General features: G+C 47.5%; 1 protein-coding gene across 2 annotated transcripts in view; it reads right to left on the bottom strand.

Moving 5' to 3' along the window:
- Positions 1–1,032: 1,032 nt before the first annotated feature.
- Positions 1,033–22,769, bottom strand: part of LOC146203904 (follistatin-related protein 5-like) — a 353,223-nt gene continuing 331,486 nt past the window's right edge. For both annotated transcript variants that reach the window (XM_084588979.1, XM_084588980.1), the window contains exons 12-15: positions 21,310–21,495; positions 14,157–14,337; positions 12,857–13,063; positions 1,033–5,386 (exon numbers count right to left, since the gene is read on the bottom strand). In XM_084588979.1, coding sequence (XP_084445105.1) covers positions 5,022–5,386; positions 12,857–13,063; positions 14,157–14,337; positions 21,310–21,495 — 939 coding nt within the window. In that variant the 3' untranslated portion in view covers positions 1,033–5,021. The remainder of the gene's footprint in view (positions 5,387–12,856; positions 13,064–14,156; positions 14,338–21,309; positions 21,496–22,769) is intronic.

The raw sequence follows: 22,769 nt of genomic DNA, 5'->3' as shown, positions 1-22,769 counted from the left end.
CCTGCCCGCAGGTATTGTAGGCGCTCCATTTCGAAAACTGGTTGTCACGTCTAAATTGAGCATGACCGCGAGCAAGACAGCCATTCCCGACGACCGTACAGGGCACTTGCGTACTCCATCTCACTACCACTTTACAGCAATGTGGAATCTACGGTTCTCTCGTCCGAGTAGAGAAGCAGAAGCCCTGTAAATAAACAGTCACTGAAAACCTCTAGCAATGTTCAAATATTCATTGAAGCCCGACTACAACGCTTGTTACAACAAAACATTGCTTTGGCTACAATACCTATTAATATGATCGATGGGTCTTAAAACTAATCGTAATGAAGCTTTGGGCTTGTTAGAAAAGTAGTATTTTTGTTACAAGCGTTTTAAAATATGTGTAGCAGATGACGCGTGCATCTGGCGGAGTGTTGCGGAGTTGAGCAACTCGCCGGATATGATGTGGAGAGGGCAACTCAAGAGCCGCCCTCAATCCGGGTCCCTTGAGGCCGAATGGATTTCGGACCGTATGCAGTAATGATCTGAAAGCTGAAACTTGGCTTGGAAGTGCCAGGTTTGCTACAGTGGTGAAATTCTTGCGATTTCCCCAGCGATTACCATTTTGAAGCGTTGTGTAGCCGCCGAAGAGAAAGAGGCGCGGGTCGCATGCGCTTCTGAAGTACACAAAACATATATGGCTAAACAATTTGTAGTGTGCACGTTGACGGATGGCGTTCGTTCGCAGTCATGTTAATTCATCGAACTTGTGCGAGCAGTTTAACGTCTGAAATGAACAGAATTAACTTATTGCCTACGGTGATTGCTTAAATTTGAGGTAGTGCTCCTTAAATGGATATAGAAGTGTTCAGTTTCCTATAGCTGCCTGTGCTTGAGAAAAGTCGCCAAAACTTTGTTAGCGGCGTCTTAAAAGACACAAGCACGTCACATACGAGACGGCTGCGACACTTTGTTGACCACCTACCTGTATGGGTAGCTAGAGAATGAAATACAGCCCCGGTGAATGAAACAACAAGCATCCGCTCTGCAAGTGCAACTTTTTTATTCAAGCATTTCTGTCACGCTCTCTTACGCATCTCATGAGCCGTGTGACAAGCAGACAGACGGTACCACGCATGAAAATTCTACTTACAGAAAATAATACCACATGTATACAGTCAGCACAAGTTAGAACATACATTTTCAAGCCGCGCTGAATCGGCAGTTCTCATGACATTGCCGAACGCAGAGGTGTACCGGCAGTACGCGGCATTCGCAGAGCGGTGGTGGCCACCTGCGACTCGTAGAGCTCGGGCTCAAGGAGGCGATACCTGGCCAGAGGACGAACAAGGACGCGCGCAGAATAGAACAAAAACGACGCATTCTGCACCGGGACCATATCGCTGCGTTGCGTGCTGCAGTCTCGTGTGACGACATCGCTCAAGCCTCGGCGAACGTACGTCGCGTGCTGCCTCCGTGCCTCGTTCGGCGCGCTTACCTGTCGACTCTTGCACGGTCAGGGCGCTGCAGCCACGCACGTGGGTGAACTGCTCAAGAACGCCGCTCACGCAGAGTTAACAGAGACCGCCAGGAAAACTCCTGAACCCAACGAGCAGCAGTGGACCACCTATGAATATTTATGCATTCTGTTTTCTCTCCTTTTTGTCATATTGAGACCGATAAAGGCGTCTGAACAGTTACACAAATAAAAGAGTAAACTGTTTATTCGTTGCCGATCTGTGAGTATTGCGTATATGGTAGCTCTTTCTAGCCCTCTTTGCACGGAACATAAATCGCATGCAGGCTGCGGCCGGTATTTCCTTATGTTAAGTGATCACTAAAGAGCCGTCCCACATTTATGATAGGCGTCGATTACTGATTTAGGCAACAATATATGAAAATCAGATACAGAAAATAAATCAGAGCCACGTTGATTGTATGACTTTTAAGTAGAACGTTTCTTCGATTTGATCTGAGTTAAGCTGAAAACTGATGTTACTATTCGCCAGCACAATCAGCAATAGACACATAAGCAGAGTTATTTATACGGCGCAAATATTCCTAACAAAACCAGCTTTAGGCGAGTTCAGACATATGACTTAAAACATACTCCCTTGTTCAAGGAGAGCATCAGAAAACGCTAATATATGTGCATTCTAGCACAGTTCTTTTATTTATGCCACATACACATCAATGCACTTTCGACAAGCACACCTGAAGAATTATATATAGCGAAACCAGTTGGTCTACATTAGCGCCTTAACGCATCATATCTCCATCGTAACTCCAAATACGCATATGTACAAGTGCGACACTACACGAACAAGCATTGAAGACTAGAATTGCAGTCACTGAGGTCAAAATGAAGAAAAATCAAAATACAAAAGCAGATTTTTATGGTACACACATGATTCTGACTTGATCAAGTGGATGTAGGGCATAATCAGACGAACAGGCATTTACCCAGCTTCCGTAGCTCGCCTAGAACATTTAAATTCATTCTCCAGAGAAGAGCGAGGAAAAAAAAGCGACTTTCTGCGAGTATGCGTGCGTACTACTCAGTGGGCATTAGCTTAACTCCTTCCGAGCCATTTTCAATTGAGTGAACAAGTCCTGAAGACCATCAGAACTACATGACAGGCCAACACGACGTTGTAGCGTCGTAACACATTCTAACTTGGCATGCGACCACCCGTGAAAGCCTACTTTCGTACTGACGTCAAGCAAGAACTTATTTCGACCAACTGAAGCATTCCAGGCTAAGGGAGCGGGGCAGCTCACCTGGCCATTAAAGTTAACCCGGAATCCGAAAATGAACACCACAGCACGCCACCTCCGCGTATTGTAGCACGCACATATTTGTCCAGGTCTATATACCTTAGCGTGCTCTCAAAACATGACTGGCTAAGCCAGAGCTCCCGTTGGTGGATGGAGCTGAGTTTCTACAGAAGACGCCGAGTACTGCACAACCCGAAACAAATATATATCGCTAGACGTTATTTACAACACGCAATTCTTGGCGGCGGCATTAGTACACGCGTAATTGCCCTTCTCAAAACAAAAGGCCACGTTAGTAGGTCCTGTGACTTCGGATGAACTATATCAGCAGCCAACCTAAGAACGGCTAGTCCCATCAGCGCTTGGATCCTAATCGAGCTGAACAGCAGCATTAGCAGCTGGCAACGCGCGCCGGCTATGCGCTCGCCACTACTGAAGGCGCGCCGAACTCCTCAAAAGCCAATGCTCGAGGGTAAAGTCAAACTTTCTCGCAGCTATTCAACTCTGGCTGCTATCAAGATGGCCGTATAACGTTTACACTTTTCTTAAATAATTTTCTGATGCTGTACCCGCCAGTCTCGCTCTGAACCCGCTGACCGCAAGTATTTAATACGAAAATAAAGAAAAGGGTCACCGACATGACACTTTATCAATCTTCTATTGATGGAACAGTGAGCTCGCAGAGGTACTGCCAGTAAGTATAAACTATTCACCCATCCTTAAATACAACGCTTGTCGCCTGATTTACACCTCTATGCTTTTACGTTAATGAAACACAACTCTCGCGAGACTGGGTATTGCAGCTGGAAGAACGTTTTTTATTTAATTGTGGATATAGCCGGGAGAAGCAGGTGCAGCGCGTTTTAATTTAGAACAGCGTGGCAAGATGTCCAGCGTGACATACGAATGCCCAACGGATGCTAAAATACAGGCGAGAAAAAAAAAAAGTGCAAATGCTGACAACACACGCTGCCGGGCGACGGTGTCCATTTGCTTTTCTTCAAGAGCTAATTTTCGCATTATGAATACCTGTTCCACCAAATTCTTTCTGACGTGCATACTTCTTAAACTGCAGCAAGCCCCGATGCCTATTTTAGTGTCTTCATTAACTTCTAGTCAGTGTTAGACTACAAGTCGCGTGCGAACAAAGGCACGCTGAGAGATTAATTATATGACAATCCGTGCCAAGTAACATCCGCGTCAGCCGCGTTTATTTGGTGTCAATTGCTTCGATGCCACCCTCCTACTCTCCCCCTTGCGTTGTCAGGAATTTTCTTTCGATAAGGACACGTGCTCCCAAATAAATATAACTAAAAAAAAAAAAAAAAAAGAGCTGAACAAGACGGTGCATTCCAGTTCTCCGTGGTGGACAGCATGCTATACAGCTAAGTGGACGGCGCAGTCTGTACCGAAGACGGTGAAAAACAGCTCCACAAAATCGTAAGGAAACGCGCATCCGCGGATACAGACTACTTCTCCGTCTCCTCCAGAGCAACGAACGCTTTTGTCCTTAAGCGAAACTTATTGCCTGCTAACGAATACTTAAACGAGGAAAAAAAGGGGTGTGTGTAAAAAGAAGCAAAGGAATTGCATGCGGATAGCTTGAAATTAAAAGTACAGTATGCTTCTCTTCATCTACGGCTGTAATTCTAATGCTTTAGTGCTGCCACACTTCCGCCTGACATTGTAGCCTTCTCTGAGTCGTTGGCGCTGAGTTCATAATTTATGAAGGCCCTAGTAGGTTAGCGCTATCGCGCGAAGTAGTTCTCACATAGCACAAATGTGTCCTAGGCGCTTGAGCCTCTTCTGAGCAGCCAACGGCAGTGCCATTTGATCCCCTGGTACGCCTGAGCGCTTTCTTCGAGGCCGCAAGAATTCAACAGCTGAGTTGGTAACCAGTTTCTCTACTGCTGCTCATCCCAGGTGTGATGCCTTCATGCGATGTGTCACAGCGTGCATTCTATACAGCGAGCAGGTTTCCTTCTCCACACTGTTACACGGCGAAAACGTTGTTTAGAGATGGCAAATGTTCACAAAACACTACCACGCACAGGTGCGAAAAGCCGTGCTTTGCGTGTGTGTTCGTTTCTCCGGGGGGGCGAGAAACGCGACTGCTAACTGCCAATTTATGCGAGGTGCATGTAGCTTGCTTCTCACCCGCCTGAGAGAACCAGAACCCAGCCGCGAAGAAATAAATAGACAGATGGAGGCCGGAATTGTCAGAGGGGAGAGGGAGAGCGGTAGCGGAGAGACGAGGAAAAAGCTTAGGGCGAGCGCACCCAAACCATCATGCGCGGATGAACAACGTTGCCGATCTCGCAGTTGACGGTGCGCGTCTTCCCGTTGAGCACGAAGACGGCCTCGCTGGCCGTGGTGACCATGTAGGTGCCGAAGACGCCCGCGCTGCTGATGGGCCGGTTGGCGTTGCCCCAGCGCGCGCCGCGGGGGTCGATGGCGCGGCCCGTGCCCGTGATGACCTCGACCTTGCCGTCCTGCAGGTTCACCAGCAGGATATCCTCCTTTGTGGACGAGCTGGCGTACAGGTCGTAGCTGTGGCTCGTGCGCGACGTGAAGAAGGTCGCGTCGCTGATCTGCAGCGTCGTCTTCACGTCGAACAGGAACCGGAGACCTGCGAGGGGTGTGCATGTGGGGCTGATGACAACCAGTGAGCGCCGAGAATGACAAGTGCAACGAACGAACGCCAAACACCCCGATAAACACGCAACGTTTATGTCGCACTTTAGATGTCCAAAGCAGCGAGGAGAGGATGCCTCGGCAGAATTGTTGGAAGTGGTCGTATCAAATATATGTCTATAGGCAAAATAGATACACGCCTTTTTAAAGCTTCGTCGCGTCAGACTGAGAGTGAGGTTGAGCGGGTGCACTTTTGAGCGCGCGGGCGCAGAGCAGTGCGCGGCTGTTTGAAGTTGAGCCACGGAGGCATTGCGCGCATACACATTCATGTCCTTTGCTGCACCGAAGCCGAGCCCTCCAATAAAAGTCCTAGCTCTTGGCCTACTTCCTTGTTTACGTACAAATTTCCCAACTACTTTGATTAAAGGAGACTGACGAAAGCCCGTTCTCCCGTTCTGATTTCATTAAGACATTTATAGCGCGACTCCGTTGAGAGTGCTTGTGCTTGTAGTTTTACGCAACCTGTTCAGCTAAAAAAACTTGCCCCTTATGCATTAGTTTATCCTACTGTTTTTCCCAGTAGCAGCCCAGCACGTTTAGAACGCAGCATATGTTTTCGACACCTCCGTCCACTCGTTGTTGCTAGCTGCTTGATTTAAACAAACAGCCACCGACAAAGGCTACCTTATATACATTTACAATGTCGGCATACATGGTGTTTATAAGGATGCAGGAGCTGATAGCCTAACAAGACGGCATTTCCTGTAGTTTATCCAGTACTCAGGCGATGCCAATGCACCTAATTGTTACTGCTGCATTACGACCGAAACGTCAGTGAACGCTCGCGATTCTTTTTCGATGCTCTCGACGTCATAAAAAGCAACTTTATCGTGGTATAACGTCAATAAATTGCGCATGTCGACAGGTTGCGCTGACCTTATTTTTTTTTCAATGAAATCGCCAAGCCCTAAATGTTCTATGAAGCAGTAAAAAAGTGTCATACCACCGCCGTCAGCTTGAAATGTTTCGTTCCTCGCGCTAAAGGAGAGTTGAATAAAAACGGTACCAGAAACGGCATAAACTATAGCGCACGATGGCAGCGTGTCTCACTTAACATTTACTTTGCAGTTTGAATACATTTTCAACGCCACTTAAAGCAACGCTGCCGCGCTTACCGCGAACACGAGGCGAAAGTTACAGCGCACGCTGCGCTCGCTGTCATAACTCTCTAGTAATGGGGGCGAAACAGCGTAAGAGCATGTATGTATGTATGTATGTATGTATGTATGTATGTATGTATGTATGTATGTATGTATGTATGTATGTATGTATGTATGTATGTATGTATGTATGTATGTATGTATGTATGTATGTATGTATGTATGTATGTATGTATGTATGTATGTATGTATGTATGTATGTATGTATGTATGTATGTATGTATGTATGTATGTATGTATGTATGTATGTATGTATGTATGTATGTATGTATGTATGTATGTATGTATGTATGTATGTATGTATGTATGTATGTATGTATGTATGTATGTATGTACGTATGTACGTATGTATGTATGTATGTATGTATGTATGTATGTATGTATGTATGTATGTATGTATGTATGTATGTATGTATGTATGTATGTATGTATGTATGTATGTATGTATGTATGTATGTATGTATGTATGTATGTATGTATGTATGTATGTATGTATGTATGTATGTACGTATGTATGTATGTATGTATGTATGTATGTATGTATGTATGTATGTATGTATGTATGTATGTATGTATGTATGTATGTATGTATGTATGTATGTATGTATGTACGTACGTACGTACGTATGTACGTACGTACGTATGTATGTATGTATGTATGTATGTATGTATGTATGTATGTATGTATGTATGTATGTATGTATGTATGTATGTATGTATGTATGTATGTATGTATGTATGTATGTATGTATGTATGTATAACTTTATTAGGGAGCCGGCAACCGACGGGTTAAAGCGTCGTGACGCTGGCCAAGCGTCTACCCGGGGTTAAGCCCTACTCTGTACTACCTCATTTGGCCCGTTTGTGGTGGGTTGTGAGGCTTGTGCTTTTCGAGCGCACCCCGGGCCTGCTGGACGGTCCATAGTTGCATGTCCTTGTCTGCATTCTGCACAGCACTTTGAAGTTCCGGCGGGTATGTCCTGGATGCAGCTTCGCTTCCTTCCTTAAAAACCTCGCAATCAGGAAGCGCCGGCGAATGAAGTGTTATAGCATATGTATAACTGTGACCACGGTATCGGTAGCCTGAAGGGCGTTTTGAAATATAGCTTCAGCATAGCGTACACATACAGCACACCGCTTGGCGCGTAACATGCGTGGATGGCCTCAAGGTGTCAAGTGAGGGACGCACTTCTCAGGAGCACGTGGAAAAGTTTCAAAGTCGTCGACCATTGTACGGACAGAGTTAACCGCGGTTAGCGTAATCGCGTTTATGCGAAACCGTAGGGCATGCTTAACCGTGGCTACGATAACCATGGTTAGTGCTGTTAACACTGTGGACCAAACTGCGGTTAGGCAGCTAGCCGCGGTTACCGCAAACTGACCTTGGCGACCTCGGTTTGCGTCGTTAACTGAGGTTATGGCGACGTGTGTGGGCGGAAGGTGTGAAAAGCGCACGAGCTGGATCGCTTCACTACTGTCCACTTCTACTTTAGGCCCCGTTTCAAGAGCAACACATAAAATGGGCGGCGTCTACAGTGCCGACCGACGCGGCTTTTATACAACCCTCGAGTACCGACCGTCGACGCAGCAACAGCGGCTCCGTCACGTCTTTGCAGCATCGCTTGTGCAGCGTGCGCACTGTTAATTACGTGAAAGTATGTAAAGAAAGGTCCGACCTCGCCAACATCACGAAAGTAGACATGTTCGCAACGCTCGCAGCAACGGACGCCGCGAGCTTACGCGGCGGTGCCGACCGTGTGCGCTGCGGGTGACGGCGCTCTGTCCGGATGTCTGCTCCCTTGTCGTCGGGCCTAGTTTGTTTCGTCTCGAAGCCGTGGCACACGGCGGTTTGAAACTGACTGCAGCGCAATAGCAGATAGCTTGCACATGGTACTGCCTTATTTTCGACCCTATTACTGCATAATAAAAACATTTCGAGAGCACTGCAGAGTCTGTGCTGGAGAAATTGCGAAAACCTGAGCGTTGCTGCTGCACATGGGCTCTGCTTGTAGAGTTATATATATATATATATATATATATATATATATTGACAGATACGGCGCCCTTCCTTTACTGTAAACTAACTGTAATTATATATATATATATATATATATATATATATATATATATATATATATATATATATATATAATTATAATTAGTTTACAGTAAAGGAAGGGCGCCGTATCTGTCACACTTTCTCCTGCAAGTGTGGTACCGGACGGTACACCCTCGCTCCTGTCGCGTGGCGTTGCTTGGCGCACGTTCGTGGCAGTGCTAATTCAAGTGTGGGACCGGCGGTATGGCGTGGCTCCTATCTCGCGGGATTCTCCGGCCACATGACATTCGACATCACATTTGTGCTAGGATACGCCATGACGAGAGCGACGGCGGTCACCATGGCAAACATGTTGGCTTGAAGTCCCCACGAGTGCAGCCTTTTTTTTTACATTTTTTTTCGATATTTTTCTGTGCAAATCACCGTTTAGTGATTAATATCATGTTAATTCATCACCTTATAATCTATTTCAACCCTTTATCCGTCCTCTTTGTGCTCTATTGCCACAATTTTGATGACTTCCGCACAATTCTAACGTCACTACTGGTTTGCCCGCACTTAATTAACTGTAATAACCCCAAATCAATGAAATTTGGCATTCGGCGACATCTCCCCCCCCCCCCCCCCCCCTCCCTCTACCTCACGCAGCCATTTATTACATCTAACTCTTTATTGTATATGTCGTAAGGGGTGTCGACATGTTTTGCGTACCACGTCTTGCGTCTATTTTCCAAAATCGCGAACATAGTCAAGTAAGGCCTTCCCCTTAATAAAGATTTGATTGAGTTTAGCGACGCCGCGGCTCCGGATCTATGTAGTACGATCTCACCGGTGAGACGCGCTGCGCCGGCGGCCGCTAGTGTGCAGCCGTGAGGAGAAAATTGCCTGTACCACAGTTATCACTTCCACCAGCGAGTCGGTATGGGTCAGCGATCCTCAAGAGGGATTCATCTTTGACGTTATTTTATCCAACGGGTATTATTTACGCTATGACAAAATTCTAGCACACTTTTCTGACGTAGCCGCTCGGGATCCATCGTACAGATGGTATTTGCACGGACACTTTGCGGGAGGTTCGGGAGCGAAGGCGCTGCTGGCGCCTGCGTGAGCCCTATATTGCCGATCCTCCGGATGGTTTTCGAAAAATTGCGTTGCAGATAACTCACATGTTAGCGAACGCAGCTTGCTCTATCGATTGATCGCATCAGTTCGTAACTGCAGCCAAGAGGCCACTGGCTGCAGTAACCGAGCAAGCTGTGTGACAACACCTAACCACGATTCGCAATAACCGAGCTTGGAGACCTCGGCTTGCGTCGTTAGCCGTCTAGTGACGGAATGTGCTCGTCGGCACCCAAATGCGTGAAGTGCAAGAGGCCCGGTCTGCTTCAACGATGTACTTATTAACTCATTATATCACGTTTCAAGAGCGACACATAAAATGTACAGTGTCTACTGTGCCGCCCGATGTCTTCGATGACGCCCCACGGCGCAGCTATCTGCAGCCCCGCTCCTTAACCCGTTGCCACGTCCCTGAGGGCGTTTTCAGTATCGTTTGTGCGGCGTAGCGCTGAGCGGAACGTCGAAAATTGTGCGGCCTCAGCTGTGTCATGAAAGCACGCAGGTTCGCAATGCTTGCAGCACCACGAGCTGGCTGACCTAAGTTACACTTACCGCGGCGGACGACGGCGCGTGCAGTACTCCCTGGTCGTCGATAAGCCGAAACTTTTTCTCTTCGAAACCACAGCGGTCGGCGCTTTAGAACTGGTCAACGTTGTTATTGTGAATCCGATACTGTCATGATAAAATAACTATATGATTAACTTCGCCGACGCGTTAGTCGAAGAGCTAGCGTGCAAGCATAGCGGATGAGCAGCGATGCACCGGCGGCAGCTGGCTGTGAGCAGAAACTTACTTGTATCGCGTTTATCGCTCCTACCAGCAATTCGCCTTTGGCTGCGATCCTCAATGAATATTCATATTTGATATTGGACTCAGTATTCCAGACGCCAATAAATTTCAACATGCTTCATCTCTGACTTCGGTGCAAAGGATCCGTCGTGTCTTAAGGCATCTTTAGCAGACCATGTTGCGTGTTGCGGTCAGCGTTACTAGAGTTGCGAGATCCATCCCACCGACAGTGCGAACGCACTTCATTGGTCCCGACGCGTAGCAGCTGGCTTCCAGGGCGCCAGGTGCGCTAGTTTCCCGTCAGCTTAGCGCTTACCTACGGTCGATTAAGCATCCGCGATCGATTAAGCATAACCAAGGTTAAGCCGGCCGCCTAACTATGGTATTATCAGACAAGCTGTACATCTCGTATCAAGCTTGCGGAATAAAGCAATGGCTAAATGTGTATCTGTATAGGCCTCCGTGACAAAGATGGGGCCATATGCACCAACACCAATGGCTCGAGCAAATGCACTTAAATGGCATGCAACAAAGAACATTTTTCTCAACCAGTCTGTCTCTTCGTGGCACGTTGCACGTTGTATTCCTGCACGTTGTATTCCTTGACAAATGTCCGAAGGGACCGCAGTTCGTGGTGTACACGTTAACATTCTAGGTATCGCCGAGGCATGAATGCGGTCGTGTGACTGCTGCATCACGTCATTATTCCATAGCTCTTCTTCCCCTGCACGGCGAAGAATATTTTTGCGGTAGCACTTCCTCTCTTAATCTCTCACCCGGCTTTCAAAGCAATGCAGCGCATGAGCACAACCATACATAACTTCTCTTTTTTCTTCAAACCACCGCAGCCAATGAAGTGCATGTGCAGGAAATATAAACCAAGACGAACTAGTAAAAGGCGCAGTCACTGTCAATGAGGCGGTACATGTCGCTGAGGCTCGCCTGAGGCAAAAACGTAAAAGGCTTTTGCTTTCAGCGCCCGCCTGCTGAGCCCCGTCTTGTAACTGGGCATCACAGACAAGTTACACTTACCGCGGCGGACGTTTATTTGCGGGTTGCTGGGAGACCCTTGGAAGCAGTTAGTTTAGTGTTAAATATGACATTTTCGTGAAGACGACTTTCGCCATAACAAATTAAAAAAAACACACACACACACAAGGCACGAACGTTTTGGCGCAAAGAACACATAGACAAAGAGGCACCTATACATATGACAAATACCGGTCACCGTAGAAACCCTCAACATCACGAACGAAGCGGCACTCTGAGTGAGGCCACTTTTGCCGCGGCAAGGAATCACATGTGCATGCTTCAATGCATTTCGATATCAAGTGCTAACCAGTCACTTGTCATAAATTTTTAACAAGGGGTCACCTATTCAGTGCTTACTTTTTCTGCTGTGCGAGGATAAAGAAATGACTATTTACAGGAAAGTGATCACACCCTACAAAATGCTAGTGCCGGTAAAGCGAGCTACTGATCACGAGCAGCTACCCAATACATGCTGAAAACATCGCTATTTGTGTCTTGTGCAGATTCTGTAAGTCTCAATTCGGGCAGAATATCAGCGCATCTCCAGGCGTGAGCTACCGTAGGCCCCATCATCTACTAAAGTGGTTGTAATCATTGCACTCTAAATCGCACAGGTCAGATGCTGAGCAGCTGCGCTGCTGTGCTTAACAGTCAAGCGTCCTGATTTTATTGCAGATAACGAACCCCTCTTTTGCCCTACATTCGTCTGGATCCTAGCAGTCTCGCAGCCACAGGTAGCGAAGAGTGTCCTCGCGTTGCTCTCGCCCTTCCTCTCGATCACGTTCCACGTGACACTCGCGTAATACAGCAAGTACTACGTCCGCCGCTATAAATGGGGGTGGCGTTGATGAACAATGTCAGGGTTCAGTTACAAGCGACATTAATACTCGAGAAAGTAGCAGCTTGAACTGCCGGCGCTGTAGCTCAGTTGCTAAGAGCACCGCACACCCGGACGCGAAATTCGGAGGCCACGGGTTCGGATTCCACCAGAGGCAGGTTTCTTTTTTTTTCTTTGTATTTAATTAATTACATTTGACCCATAAGATAGGAAATGACTCCCTGACACTAGCGAAATTTAAGACCCCCTGGAAGGAACACAGATGTCACTTGACATCTTCCTCTCTGTAGTCACGAAGGCCAGAACATGGCACGTCTTGCGGGCGCCGAGATCTCGCACTCATTGCGTGCGCAGAGTAGTTGTTTGCAGGGGCGGTTGTCGAGCACGGACAGTGAGTGTGCAATTACCCTGCTCAGTGACCTCCTGGGCGACGATGACGACGCTGTTGTTGGCGCTCTGCAGCGTGATGACGTGCCGCGAGTCGGGAGAGACGCGTGGACGGCCGAACAAGTTGGTCTTGTGCGAAAGCACAGTGTCGGTCAGGTAGTCGAGCAGGATCTGGCCCATGGGTCGCTGGGTGATGGGCTCCAGGCACTCCAGGATCACGAAACCCCCTGCACGTGCACACAGTTGGTACACCGGTCAGGGCAGCTTTGCACTGTAGTCGTCTCTCACTATGACAAATCGCCCCGTGTTGGCTGCTGGGAGTCTGGCTCTCGTATTATTTGTTGTTTCATCAAGGATTTGCCACTTGCCAGATGTCAGAATGCAGAAACTCAACAGGTGCGATGGCTTGTAAAATAACAGGACACAGAACAAAAAGCGCGGACGGAGTGTTGAGTCTAGAATTGTGCGCACCTTTTCTTTTGTTTGTTTTTTCGGTCGATATGCCTTACATTTGTATAACGACATACCAAGGAGCTAAATATATGTTGTGGGCAAAAGAGACGGGCGCTTCCAAATCAGGCTGTATGACTCCAGTAACATTGACAAAATAAACAAACTAAATCACAAAAAGTTCACTGCTGGCCTGCATAAGCGAAACAAAAGTTGCGTTTTTTTTTTATTTTTTTCCTGCGTACGTCGTTTCTTTTACCCTAGAGCACACCGCTCGTAGGCTCTGCAGGAGAAGCCTGCATGGCCTTATGTGTGTGCCAATATTGATGTTAGCGAAAATTCTGAACGACTTTAATATTTCCTTTCTTTCGATATGATCGCAGTTGAGCTGGCCAATAGTGAACGAAAAAATTGAGCGCGCGACGCGATGGAGCGCCTTGACTCAGCACGCGAGCTAGAGCAATGTTAACGTGAGTTACGTAACGTAACGTAACGTAACGTAAGTTGGGCTCTGAGCCCAACTTTACGGAGTTGGTCGAGTGTCTGCACGTGAACAGCATCGTGCTAACCTTATGCGGAAGGAAAGCACCCGTACATATATCAGAGGCTGCAATGCTCAGTGAGGAAAATAAGCACCGACTGTGTTCTCAGCCTCTCCTCGCATCTCGCAGACCGCCACAATCAGAGAACGGTGTGAGATTTGGACCTCTAGCACGGCTTGTGCATTGACGGTAGCGGTTACCACAACGAGTTTGGAGGCACACAAGAAAAAAAAACATAAGCTGCAGGTTTAAGCTCTTCGAATGGGCGGTCATAAAGAGGCAATGTTTCTTTCATGCCTGACTTCAGAATATTTTCACTCGTGCTTACCCAGGGAGGCAAAGTCAGCGCTTGCCGGCGCACAGTTGTAGGGCGTCAGGTCGACCGTCTTGATGTACTTCATGGCACGCAGGTCCATCTTGTACATACCGCGTTGGTTGGTGTGCACGACGTAGCCGTATTTCCACGGGTAGCCGAGGTCTTGCGCTGGTGGGATGAACAGCCCGCTTACCTGCGTCACAGGGAGGTGACGTAGATTAGCAAGATCATATAAGTTCGTGGATCCTTTAATGGCGAAAGTATGGGTCCGGCTATCAGACCAGATATTGAGCTCTAACTCCTGGAGAAGCTGTCCGAAATTAGAGGAGGGAAAGTGAGCAGAGTTGTAACCTGTATAATTGCAACTTTGATGTCACAAGGTGGGCACTAGCACTCCGAATAAAAACGGCACTCTTCGCCACTGCACTCGTGCGTTGTGCACTAGTTGATTAGCTGAAGACGTCGCCGCTGTCACGTCTGTGCGTTAACTTAACAGGAACCAATATTTGAGCGCCGATGAATATTTCACGTGGAGCTGAGAGACAGGAAAAGCTCTCAAGCGTGTTCATTGCTCGGCAAAGCAAAGCAAAGTAAGTGGCGACAGTAGAGCAGACGACGCTACTTGTTCGATCCAGCCATAGACTCCTGTATTTTCCATGCCTGGGTATTCGCTCCGGCGTAGCCGTTGAAGATTATTATCTAAATGTCCTCGTTGTGAGCGCAGCTTATCGAAACGCGCTAAGAACTAGGTGTTCGCCGTGATGAACCGATTTTGCTCAAAGAGGCGCTTGCATCGCAAAACTCCCGTTTCATGCGTTGCGCTTCTGCCTGCGTGGCGAACTGCGTCCGAGATTCTTGCCATGCGATGCGCGCGCTTCTTTGCGGAAAAGTGCCTCACTCATTCATCGCGGCGAGCACCTAGTTTTGTCGCTCAACGCGAAGGTGCGTTCGTAACCAGGCCTCCCACTGACCGGCCGAGACCGGAAGTGGCGGCAATCAAACTGGCATCCGGTTCCCGTGTGTCCACCAATCAGATGACTCGAGGTCAGGGCGACAGCGACACTTTCGATAACGACGCAAACTCGGAATACGGACCCTGAGTCGCGAGCGAACTGCTGTGTGCAGGAGAAGCTAATGCTCGCTGCAGATGTTTATTTTATTTATTTATTTTTTGCAAATGATTTCGTCTGCATTCGAGTGCATCGAGTTGGGCTACTTTGGCATGGGATAACTTCACGAGCAGCAACATTAAGCAAACACCGCCAAGCTGAGTTCTGTCAAACGCTAGCATTCAGACATTTCGGGTTTCGTTCGCGAATAGCATCGATTGATTCTTGCCTCTGTTGTCTCTCTTTAGCATTATACGCATGCTGGAGATAAACGTTCTCGCGCCGTCAGTGCGAATGAACTGCGTCGTGGTGACCGACGGTTTGCATCGTCTGCTGCATGCAGCGCTGACCGCTTTGATTGCTTCGTGTTTTTGGAACAGTACTCAGGTGGGAAATCAGATGCTAAAATGTCGTCGGAAGGTGAGATAGTGACAATTCTGCTTCCGGCCACGCCAGTGAACGGACGCAGGATGCAGGGCTCCTCAGGAGCGGCTTCAGCGGCCATGTCAGGCCGCGGTAACAGGACTGCTGAAAAGGACAACACTTACCAGGTCGTTTTGCCTGCACTTCCAACAGGTCGGTTTGTTTTGAATACCGTTTTTTTGCACGCCGATATCAGGGCCCGCCCGTACCGGGTGGAAGATTTCCGGGATGCTTTAGCACAACACTCGCTAATCCCCGATGTTATCGCTATGGGGGCGTAGCGGATGAGCCACGTCTGGGCCGTCACTCTCAAGGATACTGAAGCCGTCAACAAGATTGTCAGTGTAGGTGAGCTGTCTGTGAAAAACGGTCGCTGCTTGGTGATTGACCCGGCGAACCAGGACGTGCGACTCAAACTTCACTGGCTACTTCACAACGTGCCAGATGAAGATGTTCGTGCTGCATTTGCGCCGTACGGAAAGGTGTCAGACGTTTCCCGGGAGCGCTGGCGTGTTAAAGGTATGCTGGAAAAGGGCTCTACAACTAGACTCGTCACGCTGAAGCTGAAAGCTGGCATGAAGCTCGACGACCTGCCGCATCAGCTGAATGTTAGCGGTGAGCTCGCGCTCGTCATTGTGCCAGGCAGACCCCCGTTGTGCCTACGCTGCCGGAGTACGGGTCACATCCGCAAAGAGTGCCGGGTTCCTCGCTGCGGAACCTGCCGACGGTTCGGGCATGAAGACAACCAGTGTGCACGAACCTACGCTAGCATTGCCGGACCTGGGACCAGCGAAGACTCGTCCGAGTTAATTATGGACGAGGCGGATGCGGAGGAGGCTGCTGACATTAGAGGTCAGTCAACGAAACAGGACGCGCCTTCCATGACGGTTTTAACAAAGGATAAGGTGACGGTCTCAAATGAAAAGAATGAACCTCGGCATGTCTTGAACGCTCCATCCCAGGACCATGAAAGCGAGTCAAAGGAAGGGTCAGAAGACTTAACCAAATTTTCTGACGCTGAGGATCATCTCAGTACTGAGCCTTCCTGTACTGATGCCATGGAGGTTGGGCCGGAGACAGCAGCCTTAATTGCCGCGAAACGTCCGCATGAGGAAAGCGTCGAGGAGACTCAGCTGCCAGGCGGTGTTTGTGGTGAGCCGCCGCCGAAAACTTCTGGCATCCGAAGAGCCACGTTAAGACCGAAGCCGAACTTCTCGGCCGACACGCGGCAGGCGGGGAAACCGCCTCCGTAGTTTTTGTGGTGACCTGAACGATTTGTGGGTCGGCTGCCTACCGACCAGCGTCACGAACCTTCTACAACCAAGTGGTGCGTGTGTTAGCAAAAATAAAACAATGGGCTTGGACTTCGTTTGAATGCATCCCGACATTCTGCTGGCAGGACATTACATGCATGCATACGCCGCTCTTTGTCAGAAGCGGAGGCCACGCAACCATGAAGGTAGGCACCATGCCGGTACTGGCCTCTCTCTAGTACATGACTCTCAAGCTTAATTCGCCGTTACACGTAGCTACTTTGAATGTTAGAGGACTGGGAGCGAGAAGGCGGCAATGCCAGCTCAGTCGCCTCCTTGTGGATAATGATATAGATATAGCAGCTGTGCAAGAGTCAAAGATTGAGAGCCAAGAAAGCACTGACCGTATGGTGGCTTCTTTTCAAACAAACTTTTATGTGTGTGTATGCCATTCTGTTGGTGTATCGGGTGGATGCCTTTTATTTATACGTAACACGCTGGGAGTAAGCGTAGAGTCCGTTTTTGCCTGTCCAAGTGGTCGGCTTTTGGTTACCGATTTTACCTACTCTAATTTATGCTGGCGTGTTGTGTGTGTGTATGCTCCCAATTCAGGGCGTGAGCGTGAATTGTTTTTTCAGTCTATTGAGTTGTGGTTGAAGGCCGACAAAATCTTGCTTGTACTTGGTGACTACAACTGTGTGGGCGCAGCTGTGGACCGAGCGGCCAAGTGTAAACCTCGAAGAGACAGAAGCTCCGTGCTGTTGAATGCACTTGTGCATGAATACGGCCTTGAGGATGTTGGTAGTGTGTTCTCCACTGGAAACCAGCCAAAGTTCACGCACTTTCAGCGAGATAGCCATGCCAGATTGGACAGGGTGTATGCCTCGGTAGATCTTGTTTCCCTATGTACTGCATATGAGGTCAAACCTGTGTCTTTCAGCGATCATTGTCTCGTGAGTGCAGTGCTTGGTCGCAAAGGAAAGAAATCGCGCTTTAACTGGTACCTATGGAAACTGAATGCCAAACTTCTTGCCGATTAAGAGTTCCTTACTGAAGTTAAGACAGAGTTTGAAAATCGTCTTGCTATGCGACCAGTAAGTTTTGCAGCGGAATGGGACAGCTTCAAAAAGTGGGTAAAATTTAAAACAATAGAAAAGAGTAGTAAGCTGCGGTACAAAGAGAAAGAAAAAGAAAAAGAACTGAATGAACAACTTGCTCTTTTTTTGAGCATGGAAAGTACTGTGCCAGGGCATTTCGCCAGTAAAATACGAGAGCTTAAAAGTGAGCTGGAAACAATCGACAGCGAAAGATACACAGCGGCTGTCATACGTGCAAGGGCTGAAAAACTTTGGGCTGGAGAAGTGCCGACAAAACGAGCCCTAGCAGACGAGAAAAGATACGCCTGCCAGAAAGAAATTAGGAGCATAAGGTATGGCGGCCATATCACAGAAGATGCTAAAGATATTCAGCATGCGTTAGCAGAGCACTTCGAAGAACTGCTTAGCGCTAAGCTTGAGACTGTAGGCAGCTTTCAAACAGACTTTCTAAGACTGATGCCTGCACTGGATGACGAAAGTAAAGCGCGCCTAGAAACACCGATAACGTTACAGGAGATAGAATCTGCAATAGATGACCTGTCACCTGGGAAAGCCCCTGGGCCCGATGGTCTGAGCGCTGTCTTCTTTAAAACGTTTCAGCACTATGCGGCTCAGTTTATGCTCGATGTAATCACTGAAGCTTACGAACGTAATGCTGTTCCATTGTCTTTCTCTACATCGCACATTGCTCTAATACCCAAGACAGAGGATCCGGAGAAACGACAGTTGGTGGGGTCATATCGACCGATAAGCCTCACCAATGTTGACTACAAGGTGTACATGAAGGTTTTAGCAAAAAGACTGCAAAGCGTAATAAATGAATTGGTTGGGTCTCATCAAACGTGCGGCATCAAGGGTCGATCCATTGCCACGAATATACATGTCGCAAGAACCGTACTAGAATGTGTTGATGCACTCGGTGGTCAGATAGCCATGATGCAGTTAGATTTGGCGAAAGCCTTTGACCGTGTTTCCCACGAAATTCTTTTTTCCATTTTGGAGCATTCTAACCTTGGAAAAGTCATAGTGGAGGGTGTTAAAATGGCTTACGCGAACTGCACGACCCGTATTATAGTGAATGGTGAACTGACTGACAGCATCGCAGTACGTTCATCGGTAAGGCAGGGCTGCCCGCTCTCACCCCTGCTTTTTGCACTGTATTTAGAGCCACTTTGCTTGGCTATCATTGATAGCGATCGCATTTTAGGGTTCAAGCTGCAATCAGCACACGTGAAAATGCTAGCATATGCTGATGACATAGCAGTGTTTTGTGCAACTAGAAAGAGCATCTGTGAAGTTACGGGTGTCGTCCAAACATTTTGTGATCAAACCGGATGCAAGATCAATTGGGAGAAAAGCTCTGGGTTTTGGCACGGTGATTGGGCCGTGACACCTGATTTCTTCTGTAAGCTGCGATGGTCTGCTCTCCCAACGCGATATCTAGGCGTGCCTTTAGATTGTTATCGAGATCCCAACGTGCACTGGATGGAAGAAACATCCAGAGCGAAAGAAAAAGCGGATGCGTGGCAAGGAAGGCAACTCTCAATGTTTTCGCGCGCTTCTATTTGCAATGTTTTTCTTATTTCGAGGCTGTGGTACCTCATGAATGTGTTGTGTGTCTCACGAACCTCAATTCAGAAAATGCACCGCGTTTTTGCTGTTTTTATTTGGGCATCCACATGGGAAAAAACCGCCCGGACGAATTTGTTTATTTCTGTTAAAAGGGGCGGGCTTGGCCTTGTCCATTTGTTCTTGCGTCAAGTGGTTTCGCGATTTATATTCCTGCGTGATCAAAAAGATATATTTCTAAGAACTGTGATGCAAGTGCGATTGCAGAGGTTGCTCCCTGAATGGATAGTGTCATGTGAAAGCATGCCCGGTACTGTGACTGGCTACCTGCGCGAGGTTGTTTTTTCGTGCAAGTTGCTGGAAGTGCGGTTTTCTTTTGATTACCTTTTCAATGTTCCAAAAGAAAAAAAAACTGTATAAAGATCTCATTGACGTGATGCTGCCGGTGCCTTTTTACCGGGCAATACACTGTGGAGGCCCAGGGCAGGACGTTTTGAAAAGAGTCAAGAAGATGCCCTTGAGGCCATCTGCTAAAACGTTCCTTTTCAAACTTCACTCTAATACGCTCCCTGTTAAAACCTGGCTGAATGAAAAAGGTATCTTCGTCCCATGGACAACGAATTGCCTGTTGTGCAAAAAACCGGAGACAATTGAACACGTCTTTTTACAGTGTTGGGATGCTGTCTTTCTATGGGACGTCCTCCAAAGGACAATTAAAAAGGAACTTCCCCTAACTCCGTACGGTATCAGATTCCTACCAGTGCAGAACGATGATGCACCTTATGATTTAATTATGCTTCTTGGCCTCCATAGTTTGTGGAAAACACGAATGCAGGTGCGTCACGCAGATATAAATACACGATCTGCGCGTGAAAACTTCATTGAAAGCGCGGTGTATATACGCGAATCTTTCAGGAGGCAGCAGGATCCACCACAATGGCAATGTCTATTTGATGAGTTGGTGAACCTGAAAAGATTTTAGCCGCGTACGCGTTAGCTCAAGTGTAGTTGACGTGTTTTATCATGTGTATTTTTGTTTTGTGTTTCACGGCAATAAAGAAAAAAAAAGGAAGGTGAGATAGTCATGTAGGTCACATTGTAGATGCAAATTTATGTAATCACGTTGCAGCTTACGTTCGAGAGCCTGACTGAATTTTTGGTCATTTTTTTTTTGTCAGAGCATGTCTACAGGCGATTACGAGAAACAGTAATCACGGAAAAGGTACGCAAAACGTACGCACTAGTCCCACTGCTGCTGCTAGTTTACTCCTGTATTGAGCAGTGCAACACGCTGCTGACTAGTAGACGACGTGGGTGGCGATCCCCGCTAACCGGGACAAATGATGAATAAGAGCTAGTTCCTCAACTGCCGAGTGAAGCAGTGTACTCGACCTCACGGCGAATAACTCGTCCTGCACACACACACAAAAAGAAAGTATGCTGCATGCTTCTTTTCATGCTAAGCAACTTTGCAACAATGTACCGAAGCTGGATACTTTTTGTTAGACAAGGTGCATGAGGTGCATGCATTTTACTGCCCTATCAATTTTCTGTGACTACATTAAAGTGGGCATATTCGATCAACTCTTTCTTATAACCCGGTTTCACTGCAGTCATATGCATTGTGGTCCCACAGAGACTTGCGATCTGAAAATAACCTTGTGTTTGTGCACGGAGGGGTGATTTTAACACTAACACATACAACTCAGCGTACCAGATCAAAGTGTCCATCGACTGGCTCCGGGTGCACGGTGTGGTGCTTCTTCTTTTGGCTGGCGTCGCGGATGATCTGGATGGTCTTGGTTCCGCGGTCCACGGGACCTCGCCAGCAAAGTACCCACACCTGGTCCAAATGGGGCACGTAGTGGAGGTCGACAGGGAACTTGTCTGTCACCACCACCTGCGACCACCGGCCCACGTGTAACAGTGGGTGTCTAAAAGCACAAAATTGGCTGCGTCGTCTGCTGAAACCTTTTAAGCCGGACGTCCCGCGTTAACGTTAACCACAGCTGCGATCGAAATAGTCATCATCCTTCTCTTGTAGCTTTCACCAGTATTTCAGTGTTTCGTGATTGACTAAATTCAGCCATAAACTTGACGACTCACCGGTTTCGTTCAAGAAAAACACAATACTGCCTAAAACAACATGCCTTTACACCTTTAGAGTGGACAGCGATACCTCATCTGCATCGCATTACATCCTTTGCGTCTGGCCAAGAAATTCTGCTTGCCTCAAATGAGTGTCTGCTGAAACACCTTAACACCTTAACACCTGGAACGCTAAGCGCGTATCTGGAGGATGCTACCTCCCCTCTTTTCCCTAACGCAATTTGAATCATACTTCTTCTCCGCAGGAAAAAAAAAAAAAAGAAGAAGAAAGTCCCGGCTACATGGCCGATAAGTGGTCGCGTTTTTAGTCATCTTCAGGTAATGAGATACTAGCGTGCGTCCAGGATATATAAACTTTTTTTTTATTTGAGACTTCTGCGCGTTTATTATTTCTAGCGCAATTTTCTTTTTTTTTTATTTGGGGCAAGGAAGCCGCTTTTTGGTCAAAGTTAGAAGAGCTCAGACAGGACAGCTGTAACAAGCCTCTTAATTTTTTTTTAAACAAAAATTCACACGAGGCTCTCGCGCAAGCGGTCTCATCCACTCAACTATTCACGTAAGCGAATTCTGTCACTGGCTGACACCCTAAGATTTTAGTAAGAATCACAAACCACATGTATGAAGTTTGTCCCATCGTATAAGGAGGGTATTGACCGGTCGGTGCTCTGCCTTTCATAACTTTCTGCAGCGAGGGCTATATATAGCCGATGAGTAACCAAGCCTATGTTCGAAAGGCATTGCAAAGACGAAAATTGTATGTGTTCCTAAAAATTAAGAACTAAAACAACATGCAACATGAGGGGGCTAATTTCTTTTTGAACTATTAGTTTGCTTTTACATTGACTGCCTTCCCAAAGCGAGTCTGAATTGGATTTTCCCGTCTTTCCCGGCGTTCCCAGCGAAACAAATTTACAATATTACCTCTGTCAGGTGGTGGATGTTAGGTTGCATTGCCAGGCACTGATTGGTGATCGGGTTGTGTGACGTCACGAGACAACGTGATACGACAGAGGAGGAAAGAACTGGCCACTCAGGTCGCTCTTTTGAGATGGAAGCGTGAGATAG

Source organism: Amblyomma maculatum, chromosome 1 (assembly GCF_055883805.1).
Source record: "Amblyomma maculatum isolate TAMU_Amacu chromosome 1, ASM5588380v1, whole genome shotgun sequence".
In the NCBI taxonomy this organism is placed as follows: Eukaryota; Metazoa; Arthropoda; class Arachnida; order Ixodida; family Ixodidae; genus Amblyomma; species Amblyomma maculatum.
The sequence above is the reverse complement of the archived record's forward strand: the minus strand, read 5'-3'. Positions and strand labels throughout refer to the sequence as shown.